This window comes from Vicia villosa, unplaced genomic scaffold (assembly GCF_029867415.1).
Source record: "Vicia villosa cultivar HV-30 ecotype Madison, WI unplaced genomic scaffold, Vvil1.0 ctg.001143F_1_1_3, whole genome shotgun sequence".
NCBI lineage: Eukaryota > Viridiplantae > Streptophyta > Magnoliopsida > Fabales > Fabaceae > Vicia > Vicia villosa.
Genome location: NW_026705502.1, coordinates 376,389 through 394,218, shown reverse-complemented (window position 1 = coordinate 394,218; position 17,830 = coordinate 376,389). Strand labels below are relative to the sequence as shown.

Below are 17,830 nucleotides of genomic sequence, written 5' to 3'. Positions count from 1 at the left end.
TAGAGCTAAGCCCTGCATAATTATCTTCCTAGAACATTCCATTCAGAGAAGCTCATCTATTTTAATTATCTTTTGTTTACAATTTTACATACATCAACCCTTTCTAAATTTGTTGATTTGAAAAGACTTCTTTAACCTATTTATAGAATCTAAATTGCACTAGTATTGAGTAATAATGCCAACTCACATTCAGCCAAAAACCACAACTAGTTGCTTGAACTTACCACACCTTCAGTGTTATATCACCATCAAACAAAACCGTAAAAATAATTATTTAATCCATGCACCTTTGATATATCACGTATATATAATACGTACAATTTGTCTTTTCCTATCCATATGAACATTAACAAGTAAAGAGGTTCATGCACACAATTACATGAGCATAGACTTGACGTATTATCCTTAATATAAACCTAAAACAACTAAAGGACTAAAACTTCTTTAAACCCAATTCCTTGAAAGTACCAAATGCATACCCGTGATTCATTGGCCCATAGTATTGCCAATTGGCCAGCACACACTTGGTCACGGGAGCACTATGCACAATATATATATATATATATATATATATATATATATATATATATATATATATATATATATATATATATATATATATATATATATATATATATATATATATATATATATATATATGTATATATATACACACACATACATATAGTTGTCGTTCTCATAACAATAATATAGTGAAACTTAATAGTGAAAGTTTAAGCAGAGAGAGTATAGATGGAGGCATACAAGAAGGTTATGAGTGTGATGCTATTGTTGGCCATTGCCAATGCCATGATATTGGTCAATGGCCAGTCATTATGTCACATGACGAAACAAGGACTGAAAGCATGCGAGCCGTATGTGAATGGTGAGAATTCTGCTGATGATCAAACTCCATCCACTCCTTGCTGTTCTGCTATTGCTAAAGCTGATCTTCAATGCCTCTGTCGTTACAAGGATTCAGGGTTGCTTTCTTTCTATGGTGTTGATCCAGAACAAGCCATGGAACTTCCTGTTAAGTGTAAGGTTGTGGACTCCTTCCACTGCTAGTAGTGCAAATGCATGCATATGCAAGGGCTACTAAAATAATGATGTGATAATTCATCACCTTGTTCTTGTTTTTTCATGTTTTTGTTTTTGGTTTTTGATAAGAAAATGTTAATTGTTAGTGTGTGTTTAGTTCTTAGTCTTAGCTCAACTATGTCTATGTTTTTTTTTTTTTAAGATTAACGTGTTTGTTGCTAATGCTAATGTCCTGGATGATTTTTTGTTGCAATATATCAAGTGTTTTTCAGTTGTAGAATGTATTAAATTGTGAGTTCAAGTAATTAAGATTGTGATGTACTATGTTAGCCTTGTATCAACGTCATGGATATAATTTTCCACAATGCAAAAAAATATTTTTCCATCAATTTTTTAGCTCAACGTACTGAAAAGCTTACGATATAAAATTTTTCATAAAAAAGAGGTGGTGTCACCATGGACACACCTAAGTAAAGTTTCTCTAATCAGAACATTTCTAAGACAATATTACATTCAGGTCACAAACCATTCCAAGAGTATTTCACCCATGCCACCTTACTTTTTGCATCAAGCGATCAAACCAAGAGTTCTTACTTTTTGTTCATATCACTAGATCGAACCAAGAGTTCTTACTTTTCGTATTACTGGATCAAACTAAGAGCTCTGATACTCATTATTGAAAAAACAGTCATAAAAATAATAACATAACCATAACAAAAGAGGTAGTGGAGGCCTTCACAAAATTCTTACGAAAATCCTTGCTGGAAGACTTAAAGAAGTAGTGGAGGGTCTGATTTCCCATAAACAGTCGGCTTTCATTAGAAATAGAAATATTCTTGACGGTGTTTTGGTAGTCAACGAGATTATTGATATGGCTAAGAAGGAAAAAAGGAGCTGCTTGATTTTGAAAGTAGACTACGAGAAAGCTTATGACTGCGTCAACTGGGACTATTTAAGATACGTGATGAGAAGAATGGGATTTGGAGATTTGTGGATGAATTGGATCGAAGCAACCGTGTTTAAGAGTAGCATGGCAGTGGTGGTCAATGATAGCTGCACGAGAGATTTTAAAGTGGAGCGTGGTTTACGCCAGGGTGACCCTTTATCACCTCTTTTGTTTGTAATTGTGATGGAGGGCCTAACCTGTTTAATGGACAAAGCGGTTGAATTGGGAGAATACAAGGGATTCCAGTTTGGTACCGATAAAGCAGTAGATATTCTTCAGTTCGCGGACGATACCATAGTTATTGGTGAAGGAGTGAACCATAACTTATGGTCCTTGAAAGCGATTTTGAGAGGATTCGAGATAATGTCTGGTCTTAAGGTAAATTTCTGTAAAAGCAACATCTTCGGTTTAAATATAAATGAGTCAACTTTGCAGATGGCTTCGTCTTTCTTAGCATGCGGCATAGGGGCTTTTCCCTTCAAGTTCTTGGGGATTATGGTGGGTGACAGTCCGAGGAAGAGAGGAATGTGGAAAGAAGTAGTGAATGATGTGAGAAAGAGACTTGATTCGTGGCGGGGGAGGTTCTTATCAATAGGAGGAAGGGTGGTTTTGATAAATTCTGTGTTGAACGCGATACCGTTATATTCGTTGTCTTTCTACAGGGCGCCTAGAAAGGTGATAAATGAGATTATTGGGATTCAAAGAAAGTTTTTATGGAGGGGTGTGGAAGGGGAAAGAGGCATTTGTTGGGTTAGTTGGAAGCAAGTTTGTAAAAATAAAGAAGAAGGAGGGCTTGGTATTAGGGATATCGAGAACATGAACATTTCGCTCTTAATGAAATGGAAGTGGAGGATTCTAGTTGAAAATAACGCAGTTTGGAGTGATTTGCTAAAGCATAGGTACGCTAAACCGGAGTTGAAAATGTTCGTCAATGATAGTAGCTTGATTCAAAAGAGGGATTCTATTTGGTGGCGTGATTTAATGGCGATTAATGACTGTACCGGATCTAGAGGAATGTTTGTTTCGGATGTTGTTTATTGCAAGGCGAAGAATGGTGAAAAAACAGCGTTTTGGTTTAGCAGGTGGATTGGTGACCAAGCTATCGCGGAGGTGTTTCCTGAGCTTTATGTTAAGGCTGTCAAGCCTTGTATGTCTGTTTCGGAAGCGGGACACTGGCAGGATGGGGAGTGGATTTGGAACGTTCAAGACTGGTTTAGCGGAGAGGAAGAGGAGGAGATAGACCTTGTCAAGACGCTGCTGGATTTTCTGGGTCAGGTTTCTATGGTGCAGAATGAACAGGACCTGTTTGTGTGGGAACCGAACAAGGATGACGGATTTTCGGTTAAGTCGTGTGCGAAAGAAATCATGAAGAGAGGGGTGGTGCAGGGGATGGATCTAGTGATGGCTGTTAAGCTTAAGTTTTTGTGGAGTATAGAGGTTCCGTCAAAGGTGATAATTTTTGTTTGGAGATTAATCATGGATAGAATACCGACGAGACAACAATTGAGGAAGAAAAGGATTTTGGATTTGCCTGCCGACTGCTGTTGTGTGTTTTGTAACAACAGTGAAGAGGATTCCTATCACTTGTTTGTTGGCTGCCCTATTTTGGAGAAAGTCTGGGAGAAAATTGAAGTTTGGATAGGTACGTCTAAATCGTTATCAAACCTTGAGTTAAGAAATTACCTTGCTTTCTTTGACAAAATTAAGGTTTTAGACGAAAGATTAACTGTAGGGATTATATGGATGGCGGTAGTTTGGAATGTTTGGATTATGCGGAATTCCATAGTGTTTAGGGGTAGCACGTTTAGTTTTGACGAATGTGTCAGTGCGATAGTGTTATCCTCCTGAAAGTGGTTTAGAGCAGTTAATATTTCATCTGCGTCCTGTAATTTTCATATATGGAACATTTTACCTCTCAATTGTATTAAGAGGTAGATTGGTTGTGTTTGTAACTGTTGTTTCTAGTTAAATTCCATTACCTATTGAAAAAAAAAAAACCATAACAAAAGAATATAATATAGAAATTCTAAAACAGAAAAGAAAGAAAAAATCATAACTGTTTTTGAATAATAACCAAAAATATGTGAAAATTGTTGCAATCTATAATTTTTTTAGTCCAATAATCATAACTATCTTTTAACAATAATCAAAGAAATATGTGAAAATTGTTACAGTTCATAACTTTTTTAACTCATAAGTTTTTCTCTCAAAGACCCCACAACCTAGACCTCCGATATAAAATATCTTTTTAAGTCTAAGACTATTAAGTTGGAGGAATTAATTATACCTGGCACCCCACCCCTTTTCTAGTGCTTTATGTTAATATCCTCTTCATATTATAAGCAAAAATTTACCTTTTCATATTCTTTGAATTATTAATGTATTTGGATTATATATAGTTCAAATACATTAATTATTCAATGAATCTAAAAAGCTAAATTTTGCTTATAATATGAGACGGAGGAGTAGTTTATTATCAAAAATTTCGCAAGATTTCTAGAAATTTTCCATAATTTTCCACTTTTTATCGTGGCATATGAGCGATTACTGGAAATTTGAAATTTCTGGTACTAGAAATTTCAAATTTCCGATCAATGGATATAAATTATCAGAATTTTTGACATTTCTGGTGTTTATCAAAAAATTCTGGAAATTTTGAAATTTCCGGTATTTAACTAAAAAATTGAAATTTCCAGTGTAGTAAGTAAGTTTTTTTCCACTTTTCTCCTTGATTTTTCTCAAATAACTGAATCGATATAAATGTTACCCGACTAAATATACATATATAATAACTGTCATACATACAATAATACAAAACAACCTAGGATGACTTAACTTCACCTTCCCAGTGACTAAAGCAACCCGCATATGCCGATTCTCATGTTTTTGCATCATCATTACAATTTTGTCTCCAACGGTCTATGACGGAAGGCAATGGACTATCAGGTTTCAAATTTACCTGAACCCAATGATTGTTGTTGATAAAATCAACAACAATGATTTTATGTCTGCTCGTATACATAGGTGAAGTTAAGGCAAAAGGAAAAGATGTGATGTTAAGTCTCATGGAAAGGGAAAAAAATACGACATTGTATCTAAAAGAAATAGGGTTACTCATATCAGGAATCTTCATACATTTATCCATACCTTACACTCTCAAGTGTTCTACTTATAACGCATTCTTAATTGTAGAGACAGTGTCATAGAACAACTTGAAAAACAATTGAGAGCTTCGATGAACTTGAGCATCTAACTGCGTTCGTATCAAAGGCCATGAATCTCCGCCCTATCCAAGTAAAGTTGCAATAGAAGGAAACCACAATTTTCATTGTCACCAATATTAATAATGTCATCGATGTATGGATGTGAGAAAGCATGAAACTATGACAACTATTGATGTCTTGAAGATTCAGTGGATGGTTGACTACCAATCGACATACTTAACGGCTGACTTCTAGATTGTGCATGATCTCTTTGTAGTATGACTCTCCTGTGATCCCTTAGCATACTCCCATTGGCTAGGATCACGATTCACATCACTCTCTTGAGTCTTTTTAATATTCTTAACTCTCATTTTTGGCTTGTACTTCACCGACGGAGGACACATAGAAGTTGTGGATTGTTGTATTAGTTCCCGAACTTTTTTCTTCAACACCATATGGCCTATAATATCCATAGTACTGAAATATGTCTTCAACTCTTCACACTCGTCTTCTAAATCACACTGTACCACTTTCATCATGACTGACATCATGCTCTGCAATGTGCAATTTCGTATGAATTGAGTCTAAAGAAATAGGATTTCCTATTACTTGGAAACCGGCAAACTGACACGCACACAATAATCCATGTGTTGTTCTAATGAAGCAACCATATATTTTTTTGCTTACACCAACAAATTTTACCCTTTCTAATTCCTTTCCAATGAGTTGTATACATTATCTTGATATAAAACTATGCAAGTTGGAATAGAAAAGAGAGGTATACCGATTCTCAATGTTGACAATACTTTTTTAAAATGACACTCTGATTGAACCTAGCTGCAACTTCAACATGGTGTTCATATCATCCCAACTTCGGCATAAATCTTCCTGACTTGTAGTCAACATGTTTTTTAATCTTCAATGATCAGACTCCACCCTAAAAACCATAAATAGAAATATATGTTATATTATAATTAGTAATGTAATAACATCAAATTGTCATGTTTTGTGTATGCGTTTGTTGTTGTGTTCCCTAAATGAGTGACTATGTTAGTCCAAGCAGCAACAAACTTTTCTTTATAAGGTTGCAGCCATGTTTCATTCACATATTTAACAAATAAAGGAATTACAACACAAACAGTCTCAAAGTGCTTGAAGAGTTCAACAAACTCAGTTTCTGTATTTGAATACATAATGTTGTTTCATAGATCCATGATATGTTCTTGTCTTTCTGATTTAACATACTCTTTACATTACATACTAAAGTTTTTTGAAATATGAAACTAACACAACAGACGAGTTGCATTTGAGAACACAGATTCCATGGCATTCTTCAATTCAAGTTCTCAGTCCATCACCATAACCTTCGGTAGCAATGTCTCAGCAAAGAACAACTCTTTGAGCTTCTCTAGTGCCCATATGAAATTCTTCTCCCTTTCATGTTCCCAATAGGCAAAGACAACTGAAAACGTCAACTTCGTTGACGTAGCACCAACAATCTCAAACAGTGGTATCTGGTACCTGCACAATCAAAATGCACATAATCAAACTAATAAATAAACATCTACCACAAATATCAGGATGTGCAATAAAAAATTCTCACTTATTTGTCTTGTATGTGCAATCAAAAATCAACACCAAATGAAACATATTCAACAACTTCACAAAATCAGGATGTGTCCAAAAGATATCAGCTACAACATTTGAGTTATCCCTATTTCTAGTCCAACACATGTATTTCTCTTTATGAATAAGGCTCAACAACTTCTGCATTTCTGTCAATGTACCTCTCTTGCTCATTTTGTATGTAGCTCTAGCTTTAAACACCTGGATAACACTCGTGAGCTTTTCGGGATCTTTGTCTTTCAAAGCAACAACTATGTACATAAGAGTCATATTGTACTTCGTCATGTCATTCACAAACTTTCTTTCATGATCTTTTAGACGCCTCAATATGTCATGGCCTTTTAAATCCTCAAATAGTTTATGATTGTGCATCCCACACCTAACTATCACCTTCCAATCGATACCACTTAGAACATATATTGGCCTAAAAGGACATTTAACTTTCATATAATAAAGGTCTTCTGAAGAATTATTGCTTTCATATGCATTCCTTCTTTTTTGTAATTTCCTCCTCTCTTACAATTCATAATTAATTTATCCTTCCTCCTTAGCATTCCATTAGCAAAATCATATTGAACAATGACAACAATAATACCATGATTTTTACTAGTATCATGTACCCATGCTAAAACTTCAGATCGAAACTTAAATATATGTCAATTACAGCATAAATATTAAACTATCAGTTTCATAAAGACGGGAAAACAATTAAAAATTGCATTTGTTGCATATAAAACATACGTATCTGTGGTGAAGAACTCTGTAAAATATGTACATGAATTTGTAGAAGTAGTTGTCGATTCTAGACCAGACAAGTAAAAAAAATTATCTGCAGTCATACCGGAAATTTCAAACATATGCAAAATTTCCGATTTACCGAAAATTCAAAATTTCTGAAAGATTTTATTATACCTAGAAATTTCAAAAATTTCCAGTATGCTTCTTTGGTTTTCTAGAACAACACCGAATTTTTCAAAACATTCAGTGAATCGTCTCCAAAAAATTGAGATTTACACACTATTTTCGACAATAATGTCACAATGAATACCGAAAGTTTTGTTTTTACTGCATGTCCATAGTAAAAAATATTAAAAAATGTAAATTTTTTAGGATAAATAATAACAATAGCATTTTTATCAATATATGAGAAACGGCAGATTTAATTTTAGGGGTGAGAGGTTAAGTTCTCTTAAATTTGATATTTGCGTAATGAGAGACACCCATTTCTTTACCTAAGATAAGTTATAATGTCAACTCATGTTTTAGGCCTAACTTAAGAGAGGGTCTATTAGTCAATGCATTTTTCACATACTAAACTGGTTCACTTTTATTTTTGGTTTCTTAAGATCAATATAGAAGCTTTAATACTCCTGCCAAAAGCCCTTGTAGATTTATGACGCTGATTTTTTATAGTATGGTTTTTCATGTCATTTCATTTTTTATGAATTGGTTTGGTGCAATTGTGAGGAAAGCCGGGGAAACGGCTGCATCATGTAAATCAAAGTAACTGATGGAAGAATATACTTTATTTAAATGTATTTATTGAATAACTAATATATCTTCACTATAATAGTGACCGGAGAATGTACAATTACAACCTTGAATGAGAAATCAATTAGCTACCATGACGACTTGTGCCTAGACTATTGATTTTAGTTGCTAATGCTTGAGTATGGAGAAAAACATGCTGCAGTGATAGGAAACAAACTAAGATTTCCAAACTCAATTTATTTCAAGGATCGTGTGTTTGGGACTATTTTGGTTTCATGGTAACGGCAAGCATCACAACGTAGCAGTTGCTCAATTCTACAGTGACTGATGCTCACAACTAAATACTAAAAGTCAAATGACAGAATAATAATAATAAAAAGAGTAACAAGTCTATATTAATGTTAGAAACACCTGTTTTATGATTTCTATCATTGCCTAATCAAAATTTTCAATCTCAATATAAGTACAGCTCCCATGTTACAAACTACATTAACTTCGTGCAGTGCAATGCAATGATCTACTTGTTGTAAAGATGAACAGCACTGAAGACAAAGAAACCTGCCATCTGCATCACAATTCAAAGGTTAATACATAAGGGTTGAAATGTATTTAAGATGAAATTCAGGATCATATTTCACTTCATTGATTATATCCCTTCCCACTGAGAGAGAAATTATCCTTACCATAGAAAATGCTGCCCCATAATAAGGATAGGCGGATGGGATAAATCTCTCGTATTCGTTGTGTCTGAAAGGACGAACAGGAATCTACAAGGCAAGTTAAACAATACCCATCATGAATTGTATAGTGTTTTTCCAATTATAATCTATAATCCTGAAAAGTAAAATGTTTCAAGAACTACATGTTGCCAAATATTGGAATTCGATGTATAGACAAATCAATTAAATAGTGCATAGCTATCTAAGTCCGGATACATAGTACAATATGACCGAGCTACGGGATGTATATATTATTTCTAGAATGAGATATGAATGTGACACGGAAAGCATGTCATTGATAGTTAGTATGACAAATTGAAAATGGATCATATCCAGAAGATAAATATGTCTTTAGTTGGTAAGAACTAAGAAGTATCAAAGATGTTTCTGAGAAGCACTACAGATGTATTTGAGAAGAATTGGTGAAAATATTACCGAAAAGAATAAAATATTATTGTATAACTTATAAGTACGTATCGGGAAGTATTAGACGTGTATGGGTATTGGATACATGTTGGACACCGATACTTCTTCATTTTTGAAGTATCTAGGCTACATTACATAGATAGCATGTACCATAAGTCAACATCTTAAGAATATTGAAATATTAGAGGATCCGCAATTACCTGTTTTGCTAAAGATAAGCTTGTATATCCAAGTCTATTATACTCAACTTTGAACTGGAAAACCCCATAGACATCAGGAACCTTAAACGATGTGAAATAACGACCCTGAAAGAGGACATGCAATCCCGTGAGTTTCAATCAAGAGTTTATTAGACAAATAAGCCCATGTTCAAGAGAAATTTCAAAAGAACCTTCTTGTCGTTTGATAAATTCTTCAAGACATAGGGACTCATCATGTAAAATTGAACTTGAACATCATCAGCTACATAAGGCTCCCATGTTGTCCCAGACCACTCATAAATTTCAACAGAGTATTCCTTTAAAAAGATTTGAGAAGCAAGCATCAGCAAAAGTAAATTTTCAATTAAAGAAAACACGGCATACATCAGAATGAAATAGTATTCAAATTACCAAATCATCATTGATCCTGTAGATTGATGGTTCATTAGTTTCTCCGACTTTATGGTGTTGCACATTCACCGCCTAAATGTTAACATGAAGCAACAGCATATTAAATAATAGTAGTGATGCTAAATGATGATGTCAAATATCAAAAAAGTGAACATTGAGAATAAAATTGGCTGAAGTACTTTGATCTTACCTTGAGGTGACCTCTTTCATGCAAAACCCATTTGCTAAGTTCAGTCAAGAACTGCTCATTACCTGACTTGTCGTGTCTGTTATTCAAAAACAAAAAACAGAAATTACTTAACTTTTGTATGTTTCACTAAAAATCATATTCTAAAATCTAAACTGTAAGATGCATAGTCCTAGTGTAGGTTGGATGCAGTGTAAGTACACTGTACACCCACAATAGCTATAAGAGAGAAGGTAGATACTCTGGCAGTGAGTGAACAAATATTTAACAGAAAAAGAAAAAGCTTAACACTTTACCCACTTGATTGGACTGCCAGCCTTCTGCACACCTGAATTGAAAAATCTGCAAAAAAAATCATAATATTTGAAAATAAAATGAGCTTCAGAGCTTTCACATTTAGCATCATCAAACCCAGGATAACAAGGTCATGTGAGTCTTTCATACCGGTTGCTGAACATGCTCAATGAGCCAGAGATCAATATCCTAGCATTGTTTCTTGCCTGACAATTAAAAGGGGAATAATAAATGAGGAATCAGAACTTAGTTTCAGAATCAAACACTTCACAAATCATAACAGTATGCAATGAAGAGTAAAATATGTGTAAAGTGTGTCCTATAAATGGAAACACAAAATAAAGGTGAAAATATTCTATTCATACTTAACACCAGAACCAGATGCTCAAAAACAAATATATTTTTGCATTTATACTATCGCACACGTGAAATGGGTAATTTCAAACAAAATTATAAAAAAAAAAAACATTGAGAATCTAACTTTCCATGCATATCCCAAAAGCAATAAGCAAGAAAAGTACAAAAAGGGATAGCAAACAATACAATGACACATACACAATAGGAGAAAGAGATATACCTGTATAACTGAAACTAATGAGATTGAAGATCCAAGTAGTGATGGAGGACTTGTCAACTTAGATTTTGGGTTGGCAGAAAAAGCTGTAGGAGATGCTGATAGAACTTTCAACACCTGAATTGAAATACATTAATGAAAGAAGTACAACCGAAATAATGTAAACTTATCAACCCATTAAGTCTTACGATTGCATGTGAACTAAGATTAGGAATCATTATTACCAGGCTATTAGAAGGATTCAATGAATGCCCAATTCCCTGGAAAAGCACCGGAGCCTGTTGCATTGCATGTAATGAGAAAATCGTTAAAAAAAACATTGCAGTGTATAAGAAGCATTTTCCTGTGACTAACAAGCCACTTCCCACTCCTTTAAAACAAAGAACAAAAAATGAAAAAGGAAATAAACAAAAACAACTTTAGAAAATCAGCTAAATGTTTATGCCTTGGCCCTTAATTGAGCGAAATGCAGTTAACAAGTAAATTAACAACAAACTTGCCTCAATTTTTTTGCTTCCCAAGATCACGTCAGACTTAATAAAATCATCACTAGCAATCAATGTATGATCCCCTTCGGTAGAGGAGACTGCGTATCCAGCATGATCTACAACCACAGCAGTATAATCCTAGAAAAAATAAAACAAATAAAAATACACAAGCAAAAAGATAGTATTAATTTCAATATAAGATCAAAATTAACATGCAAATAATAGCATCCAAGCACACTGAACCACCACCATAACATAAACACATAACTGAGAAATGTCAATGTACAAAAACTCATTCAACTACAATCACCTCATCAAAATCCACTCCACACTCAGTAGCAATTTCCCTGATTAAATCAGATGCATTATTATCGGCAGCAACTATCAAATCATGACCGGAATCAACAAAATCCAAAATAGCAGCAGCATCAATAGATCCACCAAAACCTACAAATCCCAAAAAAAAAAAAAAAACACATTTCTATTACAAAAATCGAAAATCGAAAATTCAAAACATAAACAAGCTAAAACCAAAAATTAACAAAGACCCATTTCTAAAACAGTAACAAAGATTAAGATCTAACAAACAATTAAAAATGGGGAAAACTAAAAATTACAAAACTAACGTTCAATTGTCGGGGAAAACAAGACTAATCCGTCGTAAAGATACTGTCCGTATCTCTGGAGCGCGATTTTGGGGTCATCAGCGAGCTTGAAATCGAGATCGAAACCGCGAGATTGGAGAGATTTGAAGTATAGAGAATGTGAAGATTTGACTGCAAAATCATCGACTAAGACAAGGATGCGACGATCTGAGGGTTTATCAGGGGAGAAGGAAGAGCATAGAATTGGAATGAGAGTGAGAAAGAGGAAGATGAGCTTCGCCATTTGAGAGCAATGCAACACTGTGACTCTGTTTCAGAGTCTATTTTATCAGTAAAGTCTTCTTCTTCGTTTTTTGATATTTTCTTTAATTAGGTTTTGTACCCTGAAAAATGATTATTTGCAGTTTTTCCCCTGTTTGTTTATTTGATTTGGGCTGGACTTAGTTTATGGCCCAATTTAATCCATTAGGCTTGGGAAAATTGTTAATTAGACTCTATAATTTATATTATACACCCTGAAATTTAGAAATAGATTGTAAATCTAAATTGTATATTTTATAAATAAATCTCTATCAAACTTTATATATTATTCTATTTTTCATGGAAGTGCTTGAGCTTCCACTCTATGACAGATTTACCTTAGTGCCATGATTTTTTATTTTGTTTTTGTTTTCACTATCAGAATCTAGTTTATTGGACCAATTAATTCAATTCGGAGATGAGTTTTAGCATTAAGTGGTTTCAGTCTCTCCCGACCGCAGTTGTCGGGGAATCAAATTGTGGTCTTCCCTACCAAGTCTAGTGTCAATCAATACTGAACCAATTTAGAATTGGTGTCGTGCTTTTATATTTTAGCTGAAGGTATAGTTGTAACACCCCACTCATACATGTCTAGAATAATATGCGTGAAGCTGTTTTTAAATGTACATAAAGACATCATAACATAATATCACAGCGGAAATGAGAGTACATCATCAATACAAGGTACAAAAGCCGAATGTATCATGACCAAAATAATACATCAAGTATATAGACTCTCACAACTCCACCGTACCAAGCATGCCAGGTGTATTCTCCAAGTGAGACATGCCATAAAGACTCTCACAGGCACACTCGCAATGGTAGCTCAGGTGTGTTATTATACCAAGAACGCCAGGTGTATTCTCCAGGTGAGACACGTCACAAAAGACTCTCACAGGCACACTCGCAATGATATTATTGGAAACTAGTCCATACACAATGGTGCCTTACCACCTAGTAGTGGCCCACTTCGATTCTAGCATACCACACGCATAGCAAGCGTCGAAACACACAAAGAAACAATCTCGAATGTTTAACCGAAACAACGGGTCAAAATAATCATTCATGATTCACTACATAATAATTGTATCACATTATAACTACATCATAAGGCATGAGCAAGCATTCATGAATAATTAAACTAATACTTAAGACATATGTTAGGATATCATACCAATCATAAGAGGCTTTCGGTTCCTGATACGGAAAGAAACTGCACTCATTAGGGATGAAATACAAATTATGTATCAGACTAGTTCACTACAACGAACTTCTGTTCGCTACAGCGAACTCAAACAAAAGCAAACATTCTTCAACACAAGTGAGTTCGCTACGGCGAACTGCTAGCGAAGCCCCGATTCGCTACAGCGAACAGAAGCTTAGCCCTAGCGAATAAATCAAGTCAACTCCCAGACTTATTCGCTACAGCGAACTCTGTTACGCACAGAAAAATCATAAACCCATTTGGAGTCCCCAAACCCCAAATCTCCACATGCAACCATCCTTGATTGAATAATAAGAGATGGTAATAGTGCATACACGAAAAGGTTACTGAAAAAGAGTCTAAAACATACATAAGTAAGGATTATAGTGCATGTACTCTCAAAAACCATTAACCCCAAAATGTCATAAACCCTTAGAATTTTTTTCCCACAGTCTCTATCTAAGGGACTCACCTAGAAGATGAAGATGATGAAGCTGGAACGAGATTGGGGACGAAAATCAGAGCTTGAGGTTGGATCTTGGTTCATGCAAGGCTTGAAGATGTTCTTGGTTCACCCTCCTCTTCTCACTTTCATGTTTTCTTTCTTTCTCCAATTTTATTCAAAAAAAATCTGGTTGTGCCAAGTAAAAGGGTGAGGAACCAAACAAGACTTAAAGTCTATTTAAGTGGGGAAAAGACCATATTGCCCTCTTATTACTTCAAATTGACTTATTCTCCAAATAAGCCCATGATAGTAACATGTATCATATTTGTCCACTATTTATACTAAAATGAATTAATATCGATTAGTGGATGGAAATACGTTACCGGGTATTACATTTTCTACCGTGTCATCCGTAGCCGAGGAAATGACCATAGGACTAGATAATGGGGTAACTTCTAGACCAAGTCGATAGACACTCTCGGAAGAGATAAAAGAATGCGTAGCTCCGCAATCAACTAAAATACACAAAGGTTGGTTGTTTACACAACATATACCTGCTATAAGATTGTTGTTTCCTTTCGCCTTCTTCACATCCAAGGTATAGACACGACCTGCGGTCCTTTCAAGAGCTTTCTTCTTTGGACAATTCTTAATAACATGGCCAGGCTCCCCACACTCGTAACAAGTCACCGGAAATGGTTTGCATCCACCCTGGTGTCTTCTCTTGCACTTATCACACTGAGGAGGATAGTTAGAATGGTCACCATAACCCTGTTTCTTCTTTGATGGAAAGTTACGACGCTTCAGGTGTTGAGCAGATCTTCCTTGTTCCCTGAAGTTAGTCCTATTTTGGTTCTTCTCCTCTTGAACCCTCTTCAGACTGTTCTCGGCAACATAGCATTGCCTCAAACATTCAACATAGGCGGTGAACTCTCTCTAGGACACACTGTGAGCAATGTCAGCCCTCAAACCCATCAAGAACTGATCAACCTTCCACAACTCATCAGGAGCATAAACAGCCTGTCACGAGTAATCAGCCATATCTTCAAACTTCTCAGCATACTCCAAAACAGACATGTTGTCTTGCTTGAAATTCTGAAACTCTCGTTCTCTTTGGGTCCGAACGCTGTTAGGAAATTACTTATCTAAAAAGGCTGCCTTGAAGTGATGCCAGTCCTTCGGAATCTCTTCTGTAGTAAAACAGGTAGATGCGGTATTCCACCACCTAAGAGTCGGTCCTTTCATCTTTTGTGTGGCAAAGATCACCTTTTCCTCTTCAGTACATTGGATGGCCTGGAACACTCTTTCCATACCAGCCAACCAATCGTGAGCTAATACTGGGTCAAGTCCGCCTGCAAACTCCGGAGGATCCATTCAAAAGAAGGCACGAAAGTCTGGTCCAGTTGTAGCTTGCGGAACAGGAACTTGAGCATGAGGTTGTTGCCCGTGCATACCTTGCATCATCTGCTTCATCATCTGATTCTGTTGTTGCATTTGTTGCATTATCTGCTGCCAAGGTACGCCCGCATTTCCCGCTTCTTGCTCGGGCTCCACACATATGAGGCAGGATTGTACTGCATTATGATGTGTCTTAGAAAAGCCGAGAATCGACCTGCTCTAATACCAACGGTAACATTCCACACATACATGTCTAGAATAATTTGCGTGAAACTGTTATTAAAGGTACATAAAGACATCATAACATAATATCACAGCGGAAATAAGAGTACATCATTAGTACAAGGTACAAAAGCCGAATGTATCATGGCCAATAATACATCAAGTATAGTATAATATCCAAAATATAGCTACTAAGAAGGCACGAAGATAGAACAAAAGATAAACATCCATCTAAGAGTTGCCAAAGGACTAATCCATCTTGCCCTTAAAACGATCTGGCCTCGAACCACCTAAAAAAATAAGAAATGGAATGGGATGAGATTACTAAATCTCAGTGAGTCCGCCTATCCTAAAGGTCCACTCAGATCAAAGAGGGCACATATATAGCAAAGCCGAATCCACCATTGATTCGGGGTTTATCCTCACATTCGGTACAAGCACAGAGCAAACACGTGATTCGTCCACCATGGGAGTCATCATATCACAAGTATACAATTAGTGCCACAATCACGTATGCAAACCCATACCCAATGTACGGGGAATCCAGAAGTGGTAACAACCAAACTACTAAGGATGCACACACACCCTCGGTGAGTCACCAAGTACCTATCGTCAAGAAGACTCGCATAAGACCATCTCTAGATGAAACAGACAGATCCTATATGGTGTTCTATCTGGGACGAGTTACAGTAGTGACATTGCCTACATGGCGTCACGCCCTCATCACCATCCATACGCAATATGGTTCCCGCAAGTGCGAATACGCCTAATTGACTGTACAAGCCCATCCGATTAGGAGCCTAGTGGTGTAGCCTACGTGGCACCACTAGAGGTGAGTTATCCAAGTGATATCGCCTAATTGGCATCACAACTCCACCATACCAAGCACGCCAAGTGTATTCTCCAGGTGAGACACACCATAAAGACTTTCACAAGCACACTCGCAATGGTAGCTCATGTGTGTTATCATACCAAGAACGCCAGGTGTATTCTCCAGGTGAGACACGCCATAAAAGACTCTCACAGGCACACTCGCAATGGTATTATTGGAAACTATTCCATACATAATGGTGCCTTACCACCTAGTAGTGGCCCACTTCGATTCTAGTATACCACACGCATAGCAAGCGTTGAAACACACAAAGAAACAATCCCGAATGTGTAACTGAAACAACGGGTCAAAACAATCATTCATGATTCACTACATAATAATTGTATCACATCATAACTACATCATTAGGCATGAGCAAGTATTCATGAATAATTAAACTAACACTTAAGACATAAGTCAGGATATCATACCAATCATAAGAGGCTTTCGGTTCCCAATACGGAACGAAACTGCACTCATTAGGGATGAAATATATATTATGTATCAGACTAGTTCGCTACAGCGAACTTCTGTTCGTTACAGCGAACTCAAACAGAAGCAAACCTTCTTCAACACAGGTGAGTTCGCTACGGCGAACTGCTAGCGAAGCCCCGATTCGCTACAGCGAAGAGTAGCGAGCCCTAGCGAATAAATCAAGTCAACTCCCAGACTTATTCGCTACGGCGAACCAAAATTCGCTACAGTGAACTCTATTACGCACAGAAAAATCAGAAACCCATTTGGGGTCCCCAAATCTCCACATGCAACCATCCTTGATTGAATAATAAGACATTATAATAGTGCATACACGAAAAAGTTACTGAAAAAGAGTCTAAAACATACATAAGTAAGGATTATAATGCATGTACTCTCAAAAGCCCTTAACCCCAAAATGTCATAAACCCTTAGAATTTTTTTCCCATAGTCTCTATCTAAGGGACTCACCTAGAAGATTAAGATGATGAAGCTGGAACGATATTGGGGACAAAAATCAGAGCTTGAAGTTGGATCTTGGTTCATGCAAGGCTTGAAGATGTTGTTGGTTCACCCTCCTCTTCTCACTTTCACGTTTTCTTTCTTTCTCCAATTCTATTCACAAAAATCTGGTTATGCCAAGTAAAAGGGTGAGGAACCAAACAAGACTTAAGTCTATTTAAGTGGGGAAAATACCATATTGCC

General features: G+C 36.0%; 3 protein-coding genes across 3 annotated transcripts; 1 reads left to right on the top strand and 2 right to left on the bottom strand.

The window, feature by feature from the left end:
- Positions 1-693: 693 nt before the first annotated feature.
- On the top strand, positions 694-1,423 carry LOC131633577 (putative lipid-transfer protein DIR1). Its single transcript, XM_058904277.1, has one exon. The coding sequence runs from the start codon at positions 754-756 to the stop codon at positions 1,066-1,068; it is 315 nt and encodes a 104-aa protein (XP_058760260.1). The 5' UTR covers positions 694-753; the 3' UTR covers positions 1,069-1,423.
- A 7,254-nt stretch (positions 1,424-8,677) lies between these two features.
- Positions 8,678-12,561, bottom strand: LOC131633586 (dolichyl-diphosphooligosaccharide--protein glycosyltransferase 48 kDa subunit-like). The gene is made up of 13 exons (XM_058904285.1): positions 12,233-12,561; positions 11,917-12,053; positions 11,619-11,744; positions 11,343-11,396; positions 11,122-11,235; positions 10,695-10,750; positions 10,551-10,592; positions 10,254-10,329; positions 10,064-10,135; positions 9,844-9,969; positions 9,653-9,757; positions 8,991-9,074; positions 8,678-8,872 (listed from the first exon to the last, which is right to left on the bottom strand). Exons 1-13 carry the CDS (start codon positions 12,492-12,494, stop codon positions 8,825-8,827), a joined length of 1,302 nt encoding a protein of 433 aa, XP_058760268.1. The 5' UTR covers positions 12,495-12,561; the 3' UTR covers positions 8,678-8,824.
- A 1,950-nt stretch (positions 12,562-14,511) lies between these two features.
- Positions 14,512-15,718, bottom strand: LOC131633583 (uncharacterized). Its single transcript, XM_058904282.1, has 2 exons — positions 15,615-15,718; positions 14,512-15,040 (listed from the first exon to the last, which is right to left on the bottom strand). The coding sequence occupies exons 1-2, from the start codon at positions 15,716-15,718 to the stop codon at positions 14,512-14,514; spliced, it is 633 nt and encodes a 210-aa protein (XP_058760265.1).
- Between the last annotated feature and the right edge of the window lie 2,112 nt (positions 15,719-17,830).

Excerpts from the sequence above, each read along its gene's own strand:
- LOC131633586 (XM_058904285.1), bottom strand. The coding sequence starts at position 12,494 with ATGGCGAAGCTCATCTTCCTCTTTCTCACTCTCATTCCAATTCTATGC. Across the intron at positions 10,330-10,550 it reads AAGGCTGGCAGTCCAATCAA|ACACGACAAGTCAGGTAATG; the intron begins GTGGGTAAAGTG and ends TTTGAATAACAG. Across the intron at positions 9,758-9,843 it reads ATTTATCAAACGACAAGAAG|GGTCGTTATTTCACATCGTT; the intron begins GTTCTTTTGAAA and ends GTCCTCTTTCAG.
- LOC131633577 (XM_058904277.1), top strand. The coding sequence starts at position 754 with ATGGAGGCATACAAGAAGGTTATGAGTGTGATGCTATTGTTGGCCATT.
- LOC131633583 (XM_058904282.1), bottom strand. The coding sequence starts at position 15,718 with ATGTGTGGAGCCCGAGCAAGAAGCGGGAAATGCGGGCGTACCTTGGCA. Across the intron at positions 15,041-15,614 it reads GATGAAGCAGATGATGCAAG|TCTGAAGAGGGTTCAAGAGG; the intron begins GTATGCACGGGC and ends TGCCGAGAACAG.